Here is a 24,963-nt window from a genome sequence, read left to right on the forward strand (position 1 = left end):
TCGAATGTCTGGATGTTGGGATTAAATTTATTTGAATTTCACGACCTCAGAATTTCATGTTCTTAAGCCCGGGATTTCGGGATCAGGACCCTCCTATCCCCCCAAAAAAATGTTTTAAGGAAAAGCTAGTGCTGTATGTTAATTAACGAAAAATGTTCTAAAATAGTTTATCTGTGGCAAAAAATCTGACAAATCTTGCATATGCCATCACAGTCAGATTGTGTCATCAATACAGCTATGTTGTTTGATTAAGAAGTTAAAAATAAGGAATAGAGGGATAACATGGTCTTCTTTAATTTTCGGTGAATTTACTAGGCCAATTAGATAAACAATAAATCTATCTTCTTCTGCTTGAGCTTTATTTCTCAATAATTATTTATAATTGGTATTTGAAACTTTCAAAGAATTCTTTTTTTAATTGAAGTATGTTTGAAATGAGTAAAATCTATAATTGTCAACAACTTCTCAAAGTATGAAGAATGCTATAAACATAGTAATTAAAGAATGCGTTTAAATTTTATCTGTATCATATAGATATTATACAATTTTATAACAGAATTCATTATTTTTCTAAAATTTTACACTAGACATAACATAATTCTAATGAATTTTGAGAGTTATGATAAATTGATATAGTGTTATATGAATCTTTAATTTTTCGTTTCTTTAAATGGAACCAATTTAGGTCCAATTAGTAATATAACAGTCTGCTGTGAAATTAACTGATTTAAAATAGAGATTATGAGACAAATAGTTTCAGTTATCTAATATGTATTGATCCCTACAGAACAAGGTTTTCCAAGCAGAAAGTGGTTTAATTATCTCTCATTAATAATAAATAGATGTCTTAATTGTTCAGTTTTCAAAATGTTTTCAATTCAAATGTGTTGCCATGTGGTTTTACAAATTAAGATTTAATTTGTCTATTTAAACCAAATGGTTTCTAAAAAGCTTTTAATTGTTCGAGAATTGTTGACAACTTTAAGCTTCATAGAAAAATACAACAATAAACTGTGACTTTTCAAAGCTATGGAGGTATAAGACATGGAGAAGCCACCTTTGTTATTGTTTTACAATTGCTGATCATTTAATCATCTTAGAACCAAACAGCAACTGTTTACTGTGTCTTTTTAAACCAAGGTTTTATACATTATAAGGTTTGGAGGTGGTACCTAACACTACAGGGAGATAACTCTGTAAAATCAGCAGAACATTTTAATGACGTTGTATTGTTAAGGGAATATTAAGCATCTCAATGATCAAAATAAGTGTTTGTTGAACTGCTATATAACCAGTGTAAATTTTCTGATTAAACAGTTGGTTCAAATTTTTTGAATTTTTTATATTTTTGTTAAAGGGGCAAAGCAAATACTGTGTCAAAATTTTATGAAAATTAAACGAGCCAAATTAATTTTAGTGAAAGTGTTGGGTACCACCTTAGTGCCTTTTAATACTGTTAAATGACTGATTGACTTGTGATTGTTGTAGCCACATCAGCACACTAAGGCTGTCTACATATATCCCAGCAATGTTATTGTATGACAAATGACAATTGATCATATTTGAGGTACCATAGAACAAAATAGATCTTGCTCCATTGAAAAGTATATGACAAACAAGAATGTGTCCCTAGTACACGGATGCCCAATTCGCACTATCATTTTTTATGTTCAATGAACTCTGAAAATGGGGGAAAAACTCTAATTTGGCATTAAAATTAGACAGATCATATCATAGGGAACATGTGTACTAAGTTTCAAGTTGATTGGATTTCAACTTCATTAAAAACTACCTTGACCAAAAACTTAAACCTGAAGCGGGACAGACGGACAGATGGACACACAGACCAGAAAATATAATGGCCATAAATGGTGCATAAAAAGTGTCATTTTCAGACACATAGTCAGTATTTCTTCGCCTCACTGATAAGGATCTGACAACACTGTTTTACTTCCTGATGTGAAGAGTTTCTATGATCCTAAAGTGTTGCAGTAAGAATATAAACACATTAAAAAAAGTTGGAGGCAATAAATTCATTCCTTAAGATAATTACTATAAAATCTGAAAATCATTGCAGCTCTTTCAGAGGCAAAGCATGAAGGTAGGATCTATTTAATTTTGTCATATTGTAATAAAAAAATTAGTACACAAAATACACGAATTTGATGTATTTTCTTAAAGTTATTCCTTTGGATTGATCCATATAAAATGTTGAAATGCACCAATTTAATCTTTTTAATTTATCTTTTACAGAGTGTAGTAAGAACATATTTGAAGTCAGTAATTGTTCACATTTCAACAGTTCATATGTATACCAGAACCAGTTTCAAAATCATTCCTGTTTCCCTGTCCTGGCAAACTGTTCCCTGTACAGCCAAAATGAGACCAAATTGGTAACAGATTGCATAACAGAATTAAGAAGAGAGTTTGGTGCTGTTGTCCTAACAACAGATCGTCATACAAAAATGACAACTCCAAGTGAGGAATATTTTTAGTAAGTAGCTGATTCAGCATGTTCCTATGCATAAGACAATTGCGTATATTAATGTGAATTAAGCTTACTTGAGTCATTTGTAAAAGTAATTAAGATACTTAAAGAGTAACAATAAAATTGAGAATTGAAATGGGGAATGTGTCAAAGAGACAACAACCTGACCATGCATGGAACAGAAAAACAGCAGAAGGTTACCAACAGGTCTTCAATGCATCGAGAAACTACCACACCCAGAGGCGTCCTTCAACTGGCCCCTAAACAAATATATATACTAATTCAGTGATAATGAACGCCATACTAAACTCCAAATTGTACACAAGAAACTAAAATTAAAAATAGTTCAAGACTAACAAAGGCCAGAGGCTCCTGACTTGGGACAGGCAAAAAAATGTGGCTCTATGGTCGAGTTTTTGTCTCTTTGAAACATTCCCCATTTCTATTACCTCTAGCCAATGTAGAAAAGTAAACGCATAACAATAACCACATTAAAATTCAGTTAATTCAGTTCAAGAGAAGTCCAAGTCTGATGTCAGAAGATGTAACCAAAGAAAATAAAGAAAATGACAATAATACATAAATAACAACAGACTACTAGCAGTTAACTGACATGTCAGCTCCAGACTTCAATTAAACTGATAGGAAGATTATGTCTTCATCATATGAATATCAGGCACAATCCTTCCTGTTAAGGGTTTAGTATCATACCATCATAACATATATGAGAAGAACATAACCCGTGTGCTGACAACAACTGGTTTTTAAATAAATGTGTTTAGTTCTGATACAAAGACCCTATAAATGAATCAATATTAACGCCAAAGTATGCAATTTTTAATGACCCAACAACAGTATCGTAACTATATCCCTTCTTAATAAGTCTATTTGAAGGTTTTGTTAGCTTCTGAGGTGAAAACTGACATTTTTGTGCTTTATAAAGAATATTTCCATAAAAAATTGGATGTGAAATACCTGAACGTATTAGAAGTCTGCATGTTGAGCTATATTTACGAATGATGTCCTTATACCGATGATAAAATTTAGTAAATGTTTTGACTAGTTTGTGATATCGAAAACCCTGGTGTGATAATTTTTCAGTAATATATAAATTTCTCTCGTTACAATTAAAACATTGTTACATACACGAGCGAATCGTACAAGTTAAGATATATAAACACCGTAAGATGGTGACAAGGGAACGTCACCATCTAAAAAGGGATAATTAACGATTGGAAAATGAAAAATCATCTGTTTTATCTGACAAGTAGGAAGAAATATCAAATATTGGATGGTCCCCTGGCCTTACGGTCATAAAACTTTCGAGCAAGATTTTTGTACTCAGACTCGATAATCAGCCAATCAAAATATAGGATTTGGTGTTTCGAGCATGATTTTTGTGCTCCAAGCACTGAGCAAAGTTTTATGACTTCAACCCCTGTTCTGCTTTTACAGATATAAAAAAAATAGGTACAAACATTCTTCTTTCTCTGTTACTTTTGATTTGCATAGAAGACATATATTTAAAGATAGTTTCTATAAGAATGTAATGATACCCCCGCTTTAAAAAAAGGGGAATATACTGTTTTACCTCTGTCTGTCCACCCTTCTGTCACTCTGTACGTCCGTCCCATGAATATTTTTCGTCCCATTTTCTCAGGAACTACAATACAGGGATTTCTAAAATTTAGTTTCAGGGTTTATATAAGTCAGCTTTACTGTGTGATGCCTTTTCAGTTTCATCACTCGCGACCTTCCTGTTAACCGACACTTGTATGATTTTACACATATTAGCCAAGTAAAAAATTTTCGTCACATTTTTCTCAGAAACTACAAAACAAGGATTTCTAAAATTTGGTTACAAGTTTTATTTAGTCAGCTATACTGTGTAATGCGTTTTTAGATTCATCACTCAACAACTTCCTGTTTATCAAACAGTTGTATAATTTTACACACGATAGCCAAGTTGAAAATTTTTGGCACATTTTTTTCAGGAACTACGATACAAGGATTTCTGAAATTTGGTTTAAGGGTTTATATAAGCCAGCTATACAGTGTCATGCATTTTTAGAGTCATTACTCAACAACTTCCTGTTTATCGAACACTTGCATATTTTTACACTATAAATATTATCCTCTTGTGGTGGGGGTATCATAAGTGAGCAGTAGCTCGCAGTTTCACTTGTTTGACAAAAAATAAGATTTATTTAAACCAATTTTTAAACACTGTTCAAATAGCTATTGACAAAGTTTTGAAAAAAAAAATGAATCAATGGAAAAGATGGATATTGTGTATCAATTCATGACACGAAATAACTTCACACAATAGACAAAATCCATAGCAAAGGAACAGCACTGTTTTGCTGTTCTTCAGTTTGATTACAAAGTGAGGCTTTTATCATGAAGTTAAAACCAGAAAGGGCTTGATACACATAAAATTTATGAAGAGTTATTTTCATTTTCTACATGGAGAAAAAGCTCATTCCTTGAGTCAAGTTTTTTTTATGTTAAATCACAATTCTTTATTAACTGATTGTATTTTCAGTAACAGAGTTTTGAATGTATCTGGAAGTCTTGGTAATGTTGGAGGTATCCAGTGGGAGCTTGCATTATGTCTGTTACTATGTTGGGTTGTTGTCTTTGTATGTCTGGTTAGAGGAATCAGAACCTCGGGGAAAGTAAGTATATCTTATCAAATCTGAGGGAGTTAGAACATTAGTTATTAATATTTCTTAATATATCTTCGGAGACTAAATCTCCGCTCATTATAGAAACATGTTCAAAATATATTATAAATCTTTTTAATGAGCAAAGAGTCAGGAGTTTTGATATTTTTTCAATATATCTGTTTAACTTTTAACTCATCTTATTGCTTTTTGATTTTTTAACATTAAATGGAAATGGATCCTTACCAAAAAAAAAATCTCACAAATTTATAAAAACTAATAACTATCACTTCTTTAAAAAAAAAAAATTTAAAAAATTGATTAATTGAGCTACTGTGGAATCATTATTATTCAGTGAGTCACAAATTTAAATGTTCAACAAAGTACACATTTTTCCATAGGCTTGAATGCAGACTCTGGCAAATCCATGAAATCAACTATTCATGAAAACACAATTTTTCTTCAATCAATCGAAATTGGTTCCCACACAAAAAATTAGTACTGTAATTAAAGTAAAATAAGACTAAGATGCATTATACTTCAGAAATTGCTAATTTTTTGTAGATTGCATATTTTGTGGTAACATTTCCGATGGTAATTATGATGGTCCTGTTGGTACGAGCTTTAATGATGGAAGGAAACATCAAAGGAATAAAGTTTTACGTCACACCTAAGTGGGAGAAGTTAAAAGAACCTAAAGTATGGGCAGACGCAGCAGTACAGGTGTTCTTCTCATTATCAGCTTGTATGGGAGGACTCACTACACTCGCCAGTTATAATAAATTCCACAATAATATTTATAGGTAAGTGACATTAAGGGATGAACATTTGGGGTACTTTATAACTGATTTTGTAAATATATCAAAAGGAAAGCCCCAGCATCTTTTCACAAAATTACTTGGAAGTCAACTTTTGTTGTAAGATTTTTATGAAAGAGTCAATGTGCATATTTTAAATTGTAAAGTTTTGATAATGATATATGGGAATACATAAGACTATAGTGGTATATTGCTTGTAAATTTGTAAAGGAATGACATGACCATAGAATTAAGGACAAATTCAGAATGGTTGATTGTTAGCAATGTTATTTTCTACGACAGTTTGTAGGGTGATGGCTAGCCATAACTTTGACATACAATTTGTAGGGTGAGGGCTAGACATTACTTTTACATACATTTGAAGTGTGATGGCTAGCCATGTCTTTTACATACATTTGTAGGGTGATGGCCAGCCATAACTTTCACATACATTTAAAAGGGGGATGTTTACAGACATAACTTTTACAAAAAATTTTTAGTGTGATGGCTAGCCATAACTTTTACATTCTATTTGTAGTGTGATGGCTAGCAATAACTTTGACTTATAATTTGTAGGGTGATGGCTAGCCATAACTTTAACATACAATTTGTAGGGTGATGGCTAGCCATAACTTTGACTTATAATTTGTAGGGTGATGGCTAGCCATAACTTTAACATACAATTTGTAGGGTGATAGCTAGCCATAACTTTGACTTATAATTTGTAGGGTGATGGCTAGCCATAACTTTAACATACAATTTGTAGGGTGATGGCTAGCCATAACTTTGACTTATAATTTGTAGGGTGATGGCTAGCCATAACTTTAACATACAATTTGTAGGGTGATGGCTAGCCATAACTTTTACATTCTATTTGTAGTGTGATGGCTAGCAATAACTTTGACTTATAATTTGTAGGGTGATGGCTAGCCATAACTTTAACATACAATTTGTAGGGTGATGGCTAGCCACAACTTTGACTTATAATTTGTAGGGTGATGGCTAGCCATAACTTTAACATACAATTTGTAGGGTGATAGCTAGCCATAACTTTGACTTATAATTTGTAGGGTGATGGCTAGCCATAACTTTAACATACAATTTGTAGGGTGATGGCTAGCCATAACTTTTACATTCTATTTGTAGTGTGATGGCTAGCAATAACTTTGACTTATAATTTGTAGGGTGATGGCTAGCCATAACTTTAACATACAATTTGTAGGGTGATGGCTAGCCATAACTTTGACTTATAATTTGTAGGGTGATGGCTAGCCATAACTTTAACATATAATTTGTAGGGTGATGGCTAGCCATAACTTTTACATTCTATTTGTAGTGTGATGGCTAGCAATAACTTTGACTTATAATTTGTAGGGTGATGGCTAGCCATAACTTTAACATACAATTTGTAGGGTGATGGCTAGCCACAACTTTGACTTATAATTTGTAGGGTGATGGCTAGCCATAACTTTAACATACAATTTGTAGGGTGATAGCTAGCCATAACTTTGACTTATAATTTGTAGGGTGATGGCTAGCCATAACTTTAACATACAATTTGTAGGGTGATGGCTAGCCATAACTTTTACATTCTATTTGTAGTGTGATGGCTAGCAATAACTTTGACTTATAATTTGTAGGGTGATGGCTAGCCATAACTTTAACATACAATTTGTAGGGTGATGGCTAGCCATAACTTTGACTTATAATTTGTAGGGTGATGGCTAGCCATACTTTTACATATAATGTATAGGATGATGGCTAGCCATAACTTTGACTTATAATTTGTAGGGTGATAGCTAGCCATAACTTTGACTTATAATTTGTAGGGTGATGGCTAGCCATAACTTTTACATACAATTTGTAGGGTGATGGCTAGTTATATTGTAGCCATCATCCTATACATTATATGTAAAAGCTATGGCTAGCCTTAATTACCGACATAATTGTAGGGTGATGGCTAGCCATACCTTTTACATCCAATTAGTTTGGTGATGACTAGCCATAACTTTTACATACATTTTAAGGGTGATGGCTAGCTTCATCTTTTACATACATTTGTAGGGTGATGGCTAGCCATAAATTTTACTTTCAATTAGTAGGGTGATGGCTAGCCATATCTTTTACCTACAATTTGTATGGGTATGGCTAGCCATAATTTTTACATACATTTGTAGGGTGATGGCTAGCCATAAATTTTACATACATTTGTAGCGTGATGGCTAGCCATATCTTTTACCTACAATTTGTATGGGTATGGCTAGCCATAACTTTTACATACATTTGAATGGTGATGTTTAGCATTAACTTTTACATACATTTGTGGAGTGATGGCTAGCCATAACTTTTACACATTTGTAGGGTGATGGCTAGCCATGTCTTTTACATACAATTGTAGGGTGATGACTAGCCATGTCTTTTACATACATTTGTAGGGTGATGGCTAGCCATGTCTTTTACATACATTTGTAGGGTGATGGCTAGCCATAACTTTTACATATAATATGTAGGGTGATGGCTAGCCATAACTTTTACCTACAATTTGTATGGTTATGGCTAGCCAGAACTTTTACATATAATTTGTATGGTTATGGCTAGCATTAACTTTTTACATAAAATTTCTAGGGGTTTTGTTGTGTTGTAAACTTTAGCTAGATCCGTAGACAGGCACATAGACCATTATCTCTTTTAGAACAAATTACACTGGCATATATACACATTCTTTACTTTAATATGTAATCAGTAATGATATGCAGTGGTTCATCATATTCCAACATCAAATGTAAAAACAATATGTTTCAAATGGTGTTATACTAATGAGTTACTGTAAATTCAGAAATATTGTGTGCATTTATTATTGCGATTTTTAAGACTTAACTACAATTTAAATTTTTACAATTTTGAGGAAAATCCTGTTTAATTCATTTTAATATTTCAAAATGCAAGTTTAAATTATTGCGTTTTCAATTCTGTTGCATTTTTTGCAATAATAAAAACCTTGCAATAATTTCTGAATTTACAGTAATTAAATGTTTTGTACTGTTTTCAGTGATGCAATATTAGTGTGCTTAGGAGATACACTAGTTAGTGTGTTAGCTGGATTCTCTATGTTTGCAATGCTAGGAGTACTAAGTCATGAACTAGATGCAGATATAGAAAGTGTCATTCAGTCAGGTGAGTGTTCTAATTTTCAATAATTTTAGAAATAAAGGAATGTGCCAATGTCCTGAAACAACTACCAAACAGAAACCAAATGACTTTGATATAAATAACTAAGTCTCTGGCATGACCTTCAATAATAAGTAATACCCATAATTAAGAGTAAGCTATATATTATAAGGCCTGGCAGTGACAAAATATAAAACAGTTCAAAGCAGGAAACAACAGCCTGATTTTCGTTCAAAATAATAAAGCAAATACAAATATGATCCGACAGCAATCTATGTGAACATCTAAATTACAGGTTTCTCTATTCTTTTTGATTAGTTGTAAATGAAATAACTTCAACAATTCCAATTGGTAAAACATCTTAAGGTTCTGATATTTATGGTATCTAAATTTTGAAATTAAAACTTTACAGGTAAGGATATATTGTACACAAAGTAAAAACTGAAGATAAACACTTAATTTTCTAGTAAAATTTAGATAAAATTCTATAAGATTCATGTAATTGTATAACACTTGTATTTATTTTCTTTTTCAGACATTGGACTAACATTTATAGTTAATCCAGAAGCCATGTCATATTTTCCTATTTCTCCATTGTGGTCCATTTTATTTTTTCTCATGATTATCATGCTGGGCATCAGTACACAGTTTGTCAACGTAGAAACTGTCATCACCGCTATCATTGATGAAAATATCACCCTCTTCAGAAGACGGAGGATTGCTGTTTTATTTGTTGTCTGTTCATCATTATTTTTACTTGGTCTTCCTTTAACCACACAGGTAATTGCCATTATTTTTGTCGTTCTTAGATCTGTTTCAGAGTTGAGTCATTGTCATGCATTTTAATTGAAGAAGAAATGATCATTATTAAGTAAATGGCACATCTTTGATCAATGGGAAGACATGGTTGTCTTTTGATATTTCAAATGCAATAGATGTTAGCCAAATAAATATTTTAGAGATATTGAGGCTGGTAGGGAATTTTTATGAAGCTTTTCACCTTGAAAAAAAAAGAAATGTTGAAAATCTTCCAAGTGAATATTGTCAAACGTTCAGAGCTACAGAGTAGAAGATCTCCCTCTTTTCAGCTCCACTTAGGGGACATTTTTTTATTCAAAATTTGTTCATAAGATGCCAAATATTTTAATATTTCAGCACCCACAAATTAGATTTAATGATCATGGACATGTGAATAGAAAAAAAGGTCTAAACAGAAATGAATCCTTTTGACCTACATTTCATGCATGCTTGTTCTAATCTGTACAACTTAACTATATGAGATACTACATTGTATGGCTTAACTGATCAAATTACATTTCAATGCCTTGTTGAGACTTATCCTATTTTTTCATTAAATAAAATGATTTCAAAAATCTTATTTTTAGAGTGGTTTGTACATATTACGTGTGATAGATGAGTATGTAGCGGGATTTCCAATCATGGTTACGGGTATATTTATGTGTATAGCCGTTGGTTGGTTTTATGGTGTAAAACAGTTCTCGGCCAATATAAAACATATGATTGGTCATCACACAGGACACTGGTGGCATGCCTTGTGGTGTGTCATAACTCCGTTGATTATACTGGTAGGTATTAATAATTCTTATATATGATTTGCACTTCTACAAATACTGTAATGTGATTGGTTCATTAGAATTAATGTGATTGGTTTACATCAGTGCATTTAAGTAAAACTGACATTTGACATTTTATGTATATAAAGGGAGAGCATTTTGTCAATAAAATTGAGAAAGGAAATGGGAAATGTGTCAAAGCCACAACAACCCGACCTTAGAGCAGACAATAAATTTTCACTGAAATAGGCAGATCATTATATAATTCATTCTGCAGTTAAGTTAACAAATTTTGAGAGGATAGACAAAATATATTTTATATTGGTGAATTCATGGCAGTTTTTTGTGATCTTTATAAGATTTTTATGTTAAGTATTGCTATACTTTCTTGATGGTTTATACTTGGGCCTCAGATACAGATTTCTTTGGATTTGAATTTAGTAATTAATATGAGTTTAAGTATATTTGTATTTTTACAATGGAAGTTTACTTTTCAGTTCATCCTGGTATTTTCAGCAGTAGGCTATGAGCCATTGTCAGCTAAATACAGTATTGATATTTATCCAGTATGGACAGAAGTTGTTGGTTTTATAATCCTAGCCATTCCTGTTATAACCATTCCAATTTTCTTAATTTATAAATTATGTAAAGGTCAAGGCAGATTGTCTCAGGTATGTAGAGGTCAAGGCAATTGTTTCATTAAATTACAATTCAACATATGTAAAATTCAAGGCAAATTGTCTTGGAAATGCATAGTCCAGAGAATTGTTTCACATGTGTATACATCTGTAGGTCAATTTTAGTTGTCTAATTGTTTAGTAAAAGCCAAGGTTAATTGTAAAATATAGGTGGATGTTGAAAGTTATAATTAAAAGTTTGAAAATATATATTTAGGCATGTTGACTCTTCTATATAGTAGATTCAACAGTGTGATGCATTTCATTTCTTTTCACTCATTCTGTGAAAACACAACCAAGCAAAAGTAAAAGTCTATATATTTCAAACAATGCATTTTCATTATATTAAAAAACATTGGATAAAGAGTTTAGCCTACCCAATTTTCAATTGCTTTCTACCATGCAGTTAAATGTAGAAAAAAGGGTTTGTCTGGTGTACTGTTTACATCAAATGCTGAGGGTATTTGTAAAGTCTTTTCTTCCAATTACTTAGTTCTTTCATAATCGGAATTGTATTTTGAATTGTAGAGATTCCATGTAGCATGTCAGTCTGAGCCTAATTGGGGTCCAGCTTTAGAGAGACATTGGAAGAATGTAGAATATTTCCCTGCTGTAAATACCAACACATTGGCTGTAGATATTGACCACTCTCCATTACACACTGTATCAGGTGAGATATTGACCACTCTCCATTACACACTGTATCAGGTGAGATATTGACCACTCTCCATTACACACTGTATCAGGTGAGATATTGACCACTCTCCATTACACACAGTATCAGGTGAGATATTGACCACTCTCCATTACACACTGTATCAGGTGAGATATTGACCACTCTCTATGACACACAGTATCAGGTGAGTTTGACCATTCTCTGATACACACAGTATCAGGTGAGATTTGATCAATTATATGCATGACAAGATGTAGAGGGGCGTTATGTTTTTATGGTCTGTGCATTTGCTCGTCTAATCCTTTGTACATCCGTCTGTCCCACTTCAGGTTAAAGTTTTTGATCAAGGTAGTTTTTTAACTCTAATGAAGTTTAAGAAGTTAAAGTTCAAACAATTTGAAACTAACTACACCTGCTCCTTATGATATGATCTTTCTAATTTCAATGACAAATTAGAGTTCTGATCCCAATTTTATGGTCCACTGAACAAAGAAAATGATATTGGAGGGGGGTATCAGTGTACTATGGACACATTCTTGTTGTCTATTTACAATGAATACCAACATTTTAGCAATAGATATTTGCTTTTTCTCCTTAAAATTTACATTCAGGATTTAAGATTTACTACAGGACAAGACGATGATTGGGATTATTTTTTGCTTTCAGTGGAAATGCTATCAGTAAATGTAGAACATAAAAACCCATTTTCAATTTAAAGCTCAAGTGTGCTTAGTTTGGCAGACTTTCTTTTAGTGTGCTGTATTTTTCAATATTTTATACCAGTATGATTGTGCAAGCATGCTTTGTTTATCATCTCATTCAAACTTTCAGAGGAAATAGTTCTATAAATAGAATTTGTTGAGATTGCAATTCTATGTTGGAAATAATAATTGACTTCTTGCATACAGATGCAATGCACATATTTTAGATAAACATGAATTATCTCCCTTTCAATACAATTACATTAAAAAAAAGAAGTAATTAAGCAAGATTCATTAATGAAGCCATTTCTTGATACACATTTGAATTTTCTCTCTTAATTATCTTTTTTTTCTGAAAGAAGAGCAGGTTGTGATGTTATTTTCATTTTTCATTTTCAGATCATGTTCATTTTACCACAGTTGGTGTACGTGTTCCCAGCTTGTCACAAGCCAGTCTCATTCCTAAACCACCTTTATCCCCAAAGAAACCCAGAGATATGAGAGAACGAGCCATACTCAATCATGCTTACACTAATCCTCAGTTCCATCAATCCACTGGTAAGAGTTGCTTTTCATTTTAATTTGAACTGTTTTCTTGCATAGTGTATACTGATTTGACAACTAAAAATCTGAAATCAGTTTCTTTAAATGAAATATTGCTAATGGTTTTTAGATTAGTTTTTGGTGTCTTTCTGAATTTCATCCGACCACTACAAATGATTAGCTGTGAATATATCTAAGGTGTTAAATAGCCATGAACAAATCTAAGAAAGAAAACATCATGAATGGTTTCAGTTCACAGTTCAGTTTGTATAAAGGTGTCAGACCACCAATTAAAAATTAACCTCTAGTTTTCTGGAAATCTTTAACTAGTATACTAAGGAGCGCATTTTTCCTGAATTTTAATGCAAACTCATAGACAAGTGAATTTTGGCTCAAAATGGTCTAAATATATTTCTTTTTCACCAAAAGTTTCATTTCTGCAAATTTGTAGGTTAGTTTAATTAAGTAAACAATGATATGAAAAGCACTATTTTTTGTCAGAGTAGGGCTACTTTTACATACGTTCTAAATTGGTGAGAGTACCGGTAATTGGTGGTCTGACACCTAAAGCAAACTGTTTAATCGAGCTGCAAGCATTTAAGCTTATTAGGGGATAAATTCTTGTAAGGTCAGCTGTACGGTACAATAATTGTGATAATATACAATTAAGCCCCGTTGAAAAGGTGAATATCCAAAATTGTCAACACGAGAAGGATATTTCATTGAGGGCGCAGCCCGAAGTGAAATAACTATTAAGGGTTGACAATTTTGGATATTCATCGCTTCTAACGGGCAACAATTGTTTTATTATACCAAACTAACAGTGGAAGGGCATTTTGAATCATTGTAATAGCACTCACCGTTACTTCATTCAGTAACAAACACAAGTTGACGTTCAAAAATACATGTAATTTGTGTCTTAGAATTCTTGTATGTACAACAAAGGTAGATTCTTTTTGTAAAATATTGATGGCCCTGAAAAGGACCGTTATTAGAGATATCATCGGCACAAGATGCACATCAAAAGTCTTATTTCCTCTTCTCTCTATCAATGGGCTTCCTGAAACTTGATCGTTGCCATTTCGTTTATTTACGTCTGTGACATCATTTTCATGGGTACAAATCAACAAACTAAAAAGATTATTCGCTGGTGAATAATAGGGTTATTCAACGCTGGTGTAAATTTTTAGGGTTATCCGTTCTTCCTAAGTTTGTAATTGAATGAAAATTAACTGAATTATTCCATGTCACATGATAATGTTTTACCCAATAGAATTGTTTGAAATATATGTAAGGTATAATAATTCCCATTATTATTTCTATGTATAATTATAATTGAATAATAAACATAGTACAGAAGCAATATCTTAAAATGTCTTTGTACTCATTTCAGCTTCCATAGATAAATCAACATTTACACCAGATGATGTTTTCATGGACACAGATTATTTTATTGTCAAAAAACCATTAACCACCACTGTTGAGACTAAAGATGCCTGTACTCAAACTGATCAAATCATCAAAAGTCCAAAACAGACAGATAAAAATAAGGTATGATTGTAAACAGACTTGACTTGACTCATAAGTCATATAGAGCAGACCAAACATTGGATTGCAGTAGTTTGGATCAGTTATTTTTGTTTAATTCAGCTAAACATTTTAAACTTGATCAGTGAAGACAATAATTTGACAGATAAATTAGAAAAATGAGGGTTTAAGTTTAAATTCCTTATAATGTTTAACATAAGTTACTTTCAAACTTTTTGCACAAAATGACAAATACAGGAGTTCAAAATTTTAATTTTTTATAACACAGTATTCAGAAAACAATTAAAGTCATGTTTTTTTTGTGGTTAAAGATTTTGGTAATAGATAAATCTTTTTTTCCTTTTAACAAATGTGAAGACTATTAGATAAATACTGTAAATCTAAGAATTTAAGTTATATTAACAACAGTCATATGTATTATTTAATGGCAATGTTTCTTTTGCAGATATTAGATTTTCCTCCAACAAAACAGAAGTCTTGTGAAAATGTTAATGGTTTAATTGAAAATAACGTTAACAAAGAAAATGGTCCTGCAGTATTACATGTGAATGTGACACATTTCTGATAAAGATGAGCAATCAAAGTTCAGAGATAAGTATTGGAGGATCCCACTAAAGAGGAGCCCTTAAGAGTCAGAATTCATTATTGAAGGAAAGTACTAAACAGTAGCCCTGAAGGTTTGAGAATCATTATTGGACGATTATTCAGAAGTGGATCCCTCAAGGTTTCGAATCATTATTGGAGAATTATACTAAAGAGGACCCCTGAGGATTCAGAAATCATTCTAAACAAATCAAGGTCCTTAAATCTTTATTGAAAGATCATACTAAATGAGGAGCCCTGAAGGTCCTGAAATCTTCATTGGAGGAGTGTATAAAACAGGAGCCATCCAAGGTTTAAAAATCGTTACACAGAGGATCATAAAGAGGAGGTTCTTCTAAGCAGGATATGTTATTCCTATTTGAAAAACCTCATAAATTTATAGCAGTGAAAGGTGACATCTAGTTAATTCAATACCATGTATTCCAGAACAGACTGATAGATTACCATAGATAGATTATTCAGATTTTACGAACAAAAGTGAAAGTACTTAAAATATGTGGTATGATTTTTTAAGGCGATCCACTATGAGGAAATTGAGTAATAAGGTTGATAGACAATACATAAATATACATGTTATTTGTGTTTCATCACAAGATTTAAAATAATACATCTAATTCACCCATGGAAAATTACATATCATAATATTAGTTGAAGGAAAATGTACACCAGTGACTTAAGACTGGTACATGGGAGATAACTCTTGAGACCTTAAAAGAACAATATAAACCTACATGAATTGCCATTAATGAACACTATTTAGTGTCCTTGATCAATATCAAATAGTAACATAAAAATAGACCATTTAATAGAGAACACCATATGCAATTAGAAGCCAATTTTGTTATATTGAAATATAATGAATTATGATTAGAATGAGGAATGAACTGGTACACACTGGATTTTTAAAATGGCTGGCTTTATTTGTATATCTAATGTTGTTAAAATCACATTGGAATTTAATTTATTTAGCTACGTCAAACATGATACAGCACTAAAAATAGTCACATGTATCAGTACTTTTTTTATGTTAACAACCCTTCAACTGAAGATAGCAAGAGAAATTTTAGGTCCATGATGTGTTGTAGGAATAATATTAACATATTAAAGAGAATATCTAGTTTGTATAAGGTTTAATCAGTAAGACAGCTGTTTCTGAGAGTAATAGATTATACTTTACACCACTTTGTAACCTTTGGAGATAGTACTGTAACTGGAATTAAGAGAAGTTTTATCCCTGGATTGTTATTGTCGTAATGACAAATTGAGTTGTTTTTAGATTTTTCCACACCAGAATAATATCATGGAATGAAAAACTCATGAAAAAAGCCAAGCTTATAATTTACTACACCAAACATGGGTTTGTCTACATAAGACTCATAGGTTATTTTTTATTAAACAGATGGAAGGCCAAATCAAATACGCAGCTGAAAAGATTTAAAAAAAAACATGAAAATTTAAAGGATAATAGGCCTCTGAGTGGCTAGATGATCTTAGTTGTTCCTCTTAAGTGATCACTAGCCAATCAGCACTGAGGTTATGAGTTCCTACCATGCTCAGGGTATGGTATGTTTGACTCCTACCTTAATGAACTATGATCGCGAGTTCTTCTGCATAATGTCATAGTACTGGGGCAGAAATATAAGTAGACATTGGTTTTTCCTGTTTGAATGGTTATACATTACTAAATTTTGAGGGCCCTTTATAACTTGCTGTTCTGTGGGAGCCCAGGCTTAGTGTTGAAGACCATACCTTGACCTATAATAGTTTACTTTTATAAATTGTGACTTGGATGGAAAGTTGTCTCATTGGCACTCATACCACATCTATCAAAAGCAAATGTCAATGCAAGCAATACAATTTTGTAAAATGATGAAATTAAGTGATTTTTACTGTATGCTTTTATGGTTTATAAGTTTTGTATGTATTTGAATGTAAGGCCTCTCTCTGTCAGTCATGCTTTAGCAACTTTTTAAATTGTAAAATCCTTTGAATGTTATGATTTCTAATTAAGTTTTTTATGTATGATAGGCCTTGCCATCAATAAATACTATGATGTTGCAACAGCATTTATGCATTTCTGTTTAGTGTTTACTATTCTCTGTCAAGATCTTCATCATGACTTTTCAGTATTGCCACAGATAGTATATAATAAGGAAATAACCTTGAACTGTCCTTGAGATTACATGTAGTGAAGATTAATATGTAATGAAATAACCTTAAACTGATCTTGAGATTTACATAATATGTACTAAAGATACTAAGACATGGATATCTTGTGATTATAATTATGTATAATCGTAACCTTGAAATGACCTTGAGATTTGCATAATATGTAATATAGAACCTAATACATGAATATCTTGTCTTTGTTATTATGTATAATCATGCTGTCAATTTATATGGAGTATAATGACAGCCTCCACAAACTTGAAATTCTAGATAGATAGACTTATGTTACCAGAGAATACATGTGTAATTATATTTTTATACTATTTCGAACGGGAAAATTAGTATTGACAGGTGCACCTTCTTGAAAGTTTTAAATAGATAAAGAATATTGTAAAGAGAAAACTTCATGTGTAATTATACATTTTTACTATTTTGGAAACAAAAGAGAAAAGTTCATGTGTTATTATATAGTTTTATTATTTTAGAAGCAATAATTCTCTACTTCATTGATATGGTGTCATTGCATTATAATGTTGAATATTCTAAAAGGGGTAAATATCTACTAAGATTATAGGACAGTACGTAGTTGTTTATTGTTTGGGAAAACTTTTGAAAGGATAAAAACACCATGTCAAGGTGAAGACAATATTTTTAGCACTATATATAATACATTATGCAGGAGGATCATTAAACAAGCAATTCATATAAAAAAGAAGATGTGGTATTATTGCCAATGAGACAACTATCCACAAAAGACCAAAATGACACAGACATTAACAACTATAGGTCACCGTACGGCCTTCAACAATGAGCAAAGCCCATACCGCATAGTCAGCTATAAAAGGCCCCGATAAGACAATGTAAAACAATTTAAACGAGAAAACTAACGGCCTTATTTATGTAAAAAAAAATCAGTTTTTTTTTACATGGATTTTTCTATAGATATACAATAATTAACTTCAAAGATAAAAAAAAATCAAGTACTGTTACATAGATTATTATCATATTTATTATTGTCCAAGCTAAAAATGAAACTGTGTTACTTAATGTCAATCAGATGCATAGAAAGTGATTTTCTTTTGTCTTTTTCATTTAAGGAAGAAAATGTGTTTTTAAAATAAATTGTGTACGAAATATGACAACTTAAAGTTTTCTGTCAACTTAAAAACGATAACTGGTAATTTGACTGGAGCCTCATTAATTAATGTTATATTGACCGTGATACAAGCAATCATAGTTTTTTTTCTAAAGCGAATAACCCTTATTGCATCTTTTATTGAATGAATGAAGTTTTGTAGTTCTGTAGAAGATGTAATATAAATTACTGCAGTAACAGAATAGAAGCCTCAAATTGTAAAACATTGTGCAAGTTATAGATATTGTTGATATAATTTGTTATTTTTATTTTTTTTAATTGTTAAAATTGTTTATTGTTAATGTAATCAAGGCCAACGTCTGTGATTGAATAAAATTTTGATACCAGCATGTCTTCGATTTACTTGAAACGTTTCAAATTGAATAATATCTAATCATAATGAAGATTATCAGAATATGAATAGCATGAAAAATTTAGGGTAGACGTCCATCAGACAGCAAACTTAACTTCTCTTGACTTTTTCTGGTGTTAGTCTGTTTAGCTAGATATAAAACCAGGTTTAATCCACCATTTTCCACATAAGAAAATGCCGGTACTAAGTCAAGAATATGACAATTGTTATCTATTCCTTTGATGTGTTTGAGCTTTTGATTTTGCCCTTTGATTAGTGACTTTTGGTTTTGAATTTTCCTTGGAGTTTAGTATTTTTGTGGTTTTACTTTTTCTCATTGATTTTCCTTGGAGTTCAGTATAATTAAATTGTTTTCACTTGGAATATATGTAGAGGTTTCTGACAAACAACATTTGAGAGTTTGCCGGTCTAAAAACTGCCAGTCAAATTTGCTTTACTAAAATGGATGACCTGAGGCAGTTTTAAAATGTGAACCCCACCATTCCTCTTGTACGTGACAGGTATGTGTGGCTGAAAAGGTAAACGGACATAAAGTCACAAATTTGATAGGACCAATAGTCACACTTAGTTTTTCTTGTTCAAAGAAAAATAATCTCAAAACTGAATTGTGACTTTTTGTCCTGTGACTTTCTGTCCTACATTCGGCAAAAAAGGGGGGACCTTGATTTTTTTTTCGTTTGGGACAAAGAATTTGTTCCCATCTTGATTCAAGAACTTATTAATTTTTTTTAAAACAACCAGAAACTTTTTTTATTCAAAATTGAGTGTTGTACTTCATGGTTTTATATCAAAACTAAATATTTCAATTTGTTATACTTCACTCCTGATTTTTTTCTCAAAAATAGAACAAAAAAATGTTTAGATCTTTATTATGCATGTATGTGTGAGATCCATTTCTATAGAAATCATTGATGGGACCCTTTATAAATACAGTTTTCTATTATTCCAAGAGTAGATAATAATTTTCTTTTAATCTTGGGGAAATTATCTGATTTGTTTTTATGTTAAATCATTTCATTTCATAATTTTGATGAAGAAAATCCATTTTAGTTCTAAAAATAATTTTGATGAACAAAATCCATTTTAGTTCTAAAAATAATTTTGATGAAGAAAATCCATTTTAGTTCTAAAAATAATTTTGATGAACAAAATCCATTTTAGTTCTAAAAATAATTTTGATGAACAAAATCCATTTTAGTTCTAAAAATAATTTTGATGAAGAAAATCCATTTTAGTTCTAAAAGTAATTTTGATGAAGAAAATCCAGTTTAGTTCTAAAAATAATTTTGATGAAGAAAATCCATTTTAGTTTTAAAAATATTTTTGATGAAGAAAATTCATTTTAGTCCTAAAAATAATTTTGATGAAGAAAATCCAGGTTAGTTCTAAAAAATAATTTTGATGAAGAAAATTCATTTTAGTTCTAAAAATAATTGTGATGAAGAAAATCCAGTTTAGTTCTAAAAATAATTTTGATGAAGAAAATTCATTTTAGTTCTAAAAACAATTGTGATGAAGAAAATCCGTTTTAGTTCTTAAAATAATTTTGATGAAGAAAATCCATTTTAGTTCTAAAAATAATTTTGATGAAGAAAATCCATTTTAGTTCTAAAAATAATTTTGATGAAGAAAATCCATTTTAGTTCTAAAGATTTTAATTAAAATGAAGATTTTCATTTTGATTTAGCGACAATTTTTTTTTTATCAAATTGTAGTGGCATGGTCAGTCAACTGATAAGTTGCATGGCTGATTACAGGTAAAGCAGTAATTTTCCATTTGACAGTGATGTGTATTACTTATTTGGATTACCATTATTTTCTAGGGAACATCCTGTCCACATTTATTACTTAATATATATTGCAACAGATGACATTACACAAATTGTCTTCTGTTAAATAAAGGATTTATATAGTAAGACTTGGAAGAATTAGGATACAATAATACTCTGCTATCTATAAAATGCACATTTTGGTACAATAATTGTTTATTTACCATATTAACATTGAATATCATGCATGTAGAATAAAATATGTCTACAGTATAATTAGTTTTAATCATTTAGCAATTATTAATAAGATTTAGGAATCAACATTTGTAACTATTTACAAACCACATTTAAATTGGTATATATCAACATACCCACATTTGTATTGTTAATACTTTTAATTTCATAGCCATATTTGTATTTATAAAAATATTTATATTCCCAAATTTATTTTATATTTACATGCCCAACTTTGTTTTTTGTTGATATAAGTGTAACTTGAAACAACAGTATATTATATGAAGAGAAATAAAGATAAAATTATATCATGTATATTGGTCATGATTTATAAAACTCAGAATTGTCAAGTAAATTTAAGACACATGTCATACTTTTGGAGAATGTCGAGTAATTGTTCATGCAAATTAAGACAAAAATTGGTCTTTTCAGACTTTTGGACTTTTGTAGTGGGTTCAGCTGACACGCAAGCTAACCAAAGATTTAGCGCCAAGTGTATCATCGGCCGGGTAGTCGGCACTTCTGTGTTGACAAACTATTATTAAGAATTTGAATATTAAGAAATAGTTTACTATACGAATATGTGCTGTTATTGTTATGGTCATAATGATAAATAAACTGATTGTCACAATTAGTGTTCCTAAGGAAACAGATTATCAGACTATATTTGACAAAACCTTTCCGAATTTTTGGTCTTCAATTCTCTTTCCATTCTCAATTTTATCTTCAACTTCAAACCTTATTTAGCCTTTATAATTCTTTTGATTCGGGGTCACTGATGAGTCTTGTAGACGAAACGCGCGTCTGCCGTACACAATTTGAGTCCTGGTATCTATGAGGAGTTTATACAAGGACTTGAATCTTATTACTATCAGGATTTCTTGACAGATGCAGAGACATATATACACATATATGTCTCTGACAGATGATTGCTACTTACAAAAAAAGTAAATTCACAAAAATACTGAACTCCGAGGAAAATTCAAAACGGAAAGTCCTTAAACTGGAGCTAACTCTTCGTAAACTTTACCGAAAACGTAAAGTTTTCGAAGAGACGCCATTAGGATTTGATAGCCGTTACTATTGACATTTCACAGCAGATATGTTCCATTTACATATATGTCGTCCTAATTAATGCCATCATTGAATTTAAGATTTCAGCAGATTATTTGTATTTTACCAGGAGCATCATGAAGAGCGTCCTAATGGAACAGGATCTGCTTTCCGATTTTGAACACCAATTGTGAGTTTCGCAATAGCATTGCTCATTTAATGACTTTCTGTATTGTGTTTGTGTACTATTGCGCGTTTGTTTAATTTTTCTGTATTGTTGTCTATTTGTTAAGATACGTTGGTTCTGATGGTTTTTGATTGCTTACTTTGGAACTGCCTTGCCCTTTTTATAGACATGGTTCTGCATTGTTTTATGTAGCAAAACCAAATTTCTCTTGTCAATTCAATGAATTTGTTAGCTTAAGTTGTCAGTTCATCAGCTTTTTAATCCTTCATACATTCAATATAGGTCTGAATATTTGGTGTAGCTAAATAAGATTTTGTATATCCTAATACCAGACCTTCTGTCATATATCAAACACATTATGTTGATCATTCCTTAATGGTAAAACGGTCTATTTCCAGTATGTCCTCTTTTTTGTACATATGATAAAACATAGGCGTTGATAGATGTGACTCTTCAACCCCGGATTAATTTATCATGTTGTAACTAGTCTGATCGAACAAATGAAATGAGTAATTAATATATCATAAAATACATCTGACATGAACATTAAATACAACCTGATAAAACCGACAGGAAAACATAAAGGCTCAGATAACGAATCTTAACGTTAGAATTGCATTTGAACCACTGTTACATTTTATAAATAAGGATCGTGCTGCACAGTCTTAAGTTTTCTATGTTGAGTTTTGTGTACTATTGTTTGTATGTTGGTCTTTTTCTTGTAAAGCTATGGCGTTGAAAGTTTTAACATTTTTGACTTACGAGTTGAATGTTCCTCTGGTATCGTTCGTCTCTCTTTCATAAAACTTTTAACCATGGTTTATTTGTAATATTGATATCTGCATTACCAGAATACTGACGAAAACATATTAACAAAACTATAGAACTCCAAGATAAATCCAAGAAGGTTTGAAGTCCATATAACCTGACAAAATCAAATATTGACTATATCAACCGACAGAATGAATGTAAACGTTGGTTGATATTATTAAAATATAAAGGAATATATCTTATGTTTGTTTCAGAAGAATATCGTGTATTGCAAAAAAAAAAAACTTAAGGGCTATTGTTTATCATTTTAATTGGATATTTTACTACTTTCATTTGTACACAATGACATTTGTTTCATTTATTTGTTTTGTATGAACTCGGAATAACATCATTGAGTTTGAAAAAGATGGACAAACAAAATTCCACAAATAAAACCAGATTTCATCCACCATTGTCTACATAGGAAAATGCCTGTACCAAGTCAGGAATATGAGTTGTTGTCCATTCGTTTAATTTTTTTGAGTTTTTGATTTTGCCATTTGATTAAGGACTTTCCGTATTGAAATTTTTTAGAGTTCGTTTTTTTTGGTTATTTTCCCCTTTTTTAGAAGATCTCCGACAATAACATCAGAAGCAATTTCGAATATATTACTTTTCATTTTCTGAATTTAACTGAAAAAAGAGTTTGTGTTGGCAGTTAAAATTTACATCAAGTCTTTTTAAAAAAGAGTGTTATGATTTTCAGTAATTTTGTTAAACTTCCATCGAGTGTAATGAAACTTGGGAAGAACATTCCACGCGATCTTGAAATAGCTAAACTGCAAGTTATCGAGAAAGAAAATCCTGGTATCTATGATAAATTCATTTGAGGCACCCAACGATTATATCGGTAAAGTTAAGGAACTAGTACCAGAAACTGAAAAAAAGGATGTAGTATCGCAAATGAGTGTTAATATAATTACAAATGCATTAGTACAGAAGTAAGGAGTCATAAGAGGAGCCATTGGAGTAATGAGTCAGGAGCAGGATATCATTCAAGAGAGTGGTGTATGTGTACGATTGGAATTTGGAAACAATTTATACATCAGAAGAAAATTTTTCAAGAATATATTGAATTAGTAACGTCAATGTTCGTTCACAGGTGTTAAGTTTCAATGACAAATAAAAACAAACAAGTTTTTTTTTATTACATCAATGGACCAAATATATCTTTGAATGACGTCAAAGACATGATACATGCAATGATTTAATGTGAGAAATTAATCATAAAGAGTTATAAATGTTAGTAAATGATATAACGATTGAAATATTACCATAATTAATTGCAGAACAACTATTGTCATTTTCAATATTCGTTGATTGTCAAGATAACATTTAATATAGAACAATACATGGAATTAGCGCTAACTTATGTCAATATTCTCTTGTTAGAAATAACAATTTGATAGGTATAGGAAGATGTGGTGTGAGTGCCAAGGAGACAACTCTCCATCCAAATAACAATTTAAAAAAAGTAAACCATTATAGGTCAATTTTTGGCCTTCAACACGGAGCCTTGGCTCACAACGAACAACAAGCTATAAAGGGCCCCAAAATTACTAGTGTAAAACCATTCAAACGGGAAAACCAACCGTCTAATCTATATAAAATTTAAAAAAAAACAGAAACGAGAAACACGTATAAATTACATAAACAAACGACAACTACTGTACATCAGATTCCTGACTTAGGACAGGTGCAAACATTTGCAGCGGGATTAAACGTTTTAATGGATCCAAACCTTCCTTTTTCTGAAACAATAGCATAACATCACAACATAGAAAAACACACG

At 31.2% G+C, this 24,963-nt stretch overlaps 1 protein-coding gene across 1 annotated transcript in view; it reads left to right on the forward strand.

Annotated features, from left to right (window-relative positions):
* Positions 1–15,616, forward strand: part of LOC143041909 (uncharacterized) — a 114,154-nt gene extending 98,538 nt beyond the window's left edge. The window contains exons 17-27 of the mRNA XM_076214046.1: positions 2,254–2,494; positions 5,034–5,166; positions 5,719–5,957; positions 9,001–9,125; positions 9,655–9,899; positions 10,505–10,705; positions 11,191–11,364; positions 11,899–12,040; positions 13,147–13,305; positions 14,684–14,841; positions 15,284–15,616. Of these exons, the coding sequence (XP_076070161.1) occupies positions 2,254–2,494; positions 5,034–5,166; positions 5,719–5,957; positions 9,001–9,125; positions 9,655–9,899; positions 10,505–10,705; positions 11,191–11,364; positions 11,899–12,040; positions 13,147–13,305; positions 14,684–14,841; positions 15,284–15,403 (1,937 nt within the window). The 3' untranslated portion in view covers positions 15,404–15,616. The remainder of the gene's footprint in view (positions 1–2,253; positions 2,495–5,033; positions 5,167–5,718; positions 5,958–9,000; positions 9,126–9,654; positions 9,900–10,504; positions 10,706–11,190; positions 11,365–11,898; positions 12,041–13,146; positions 13,306–14,683; positions 14,842–15,283) is intronic.
* Positions 15,617–24,963: the final 9,347 nt, after the last annotated feature.

This window comes from Mytilus galloprovincialis, chromosome 8 (genome assembly GCF_965363235.1).
Source record: "Mytilus galloprovincialis chromosome 8, xbMytGall1.hap1.1, whole genome shotgun sequence".
NCBI lineage: Eukaryota > Metazoa > Mollusca > Bivalvia > Mytilida > Mytilidae > Mytilus > Mytilus galloprovincialis.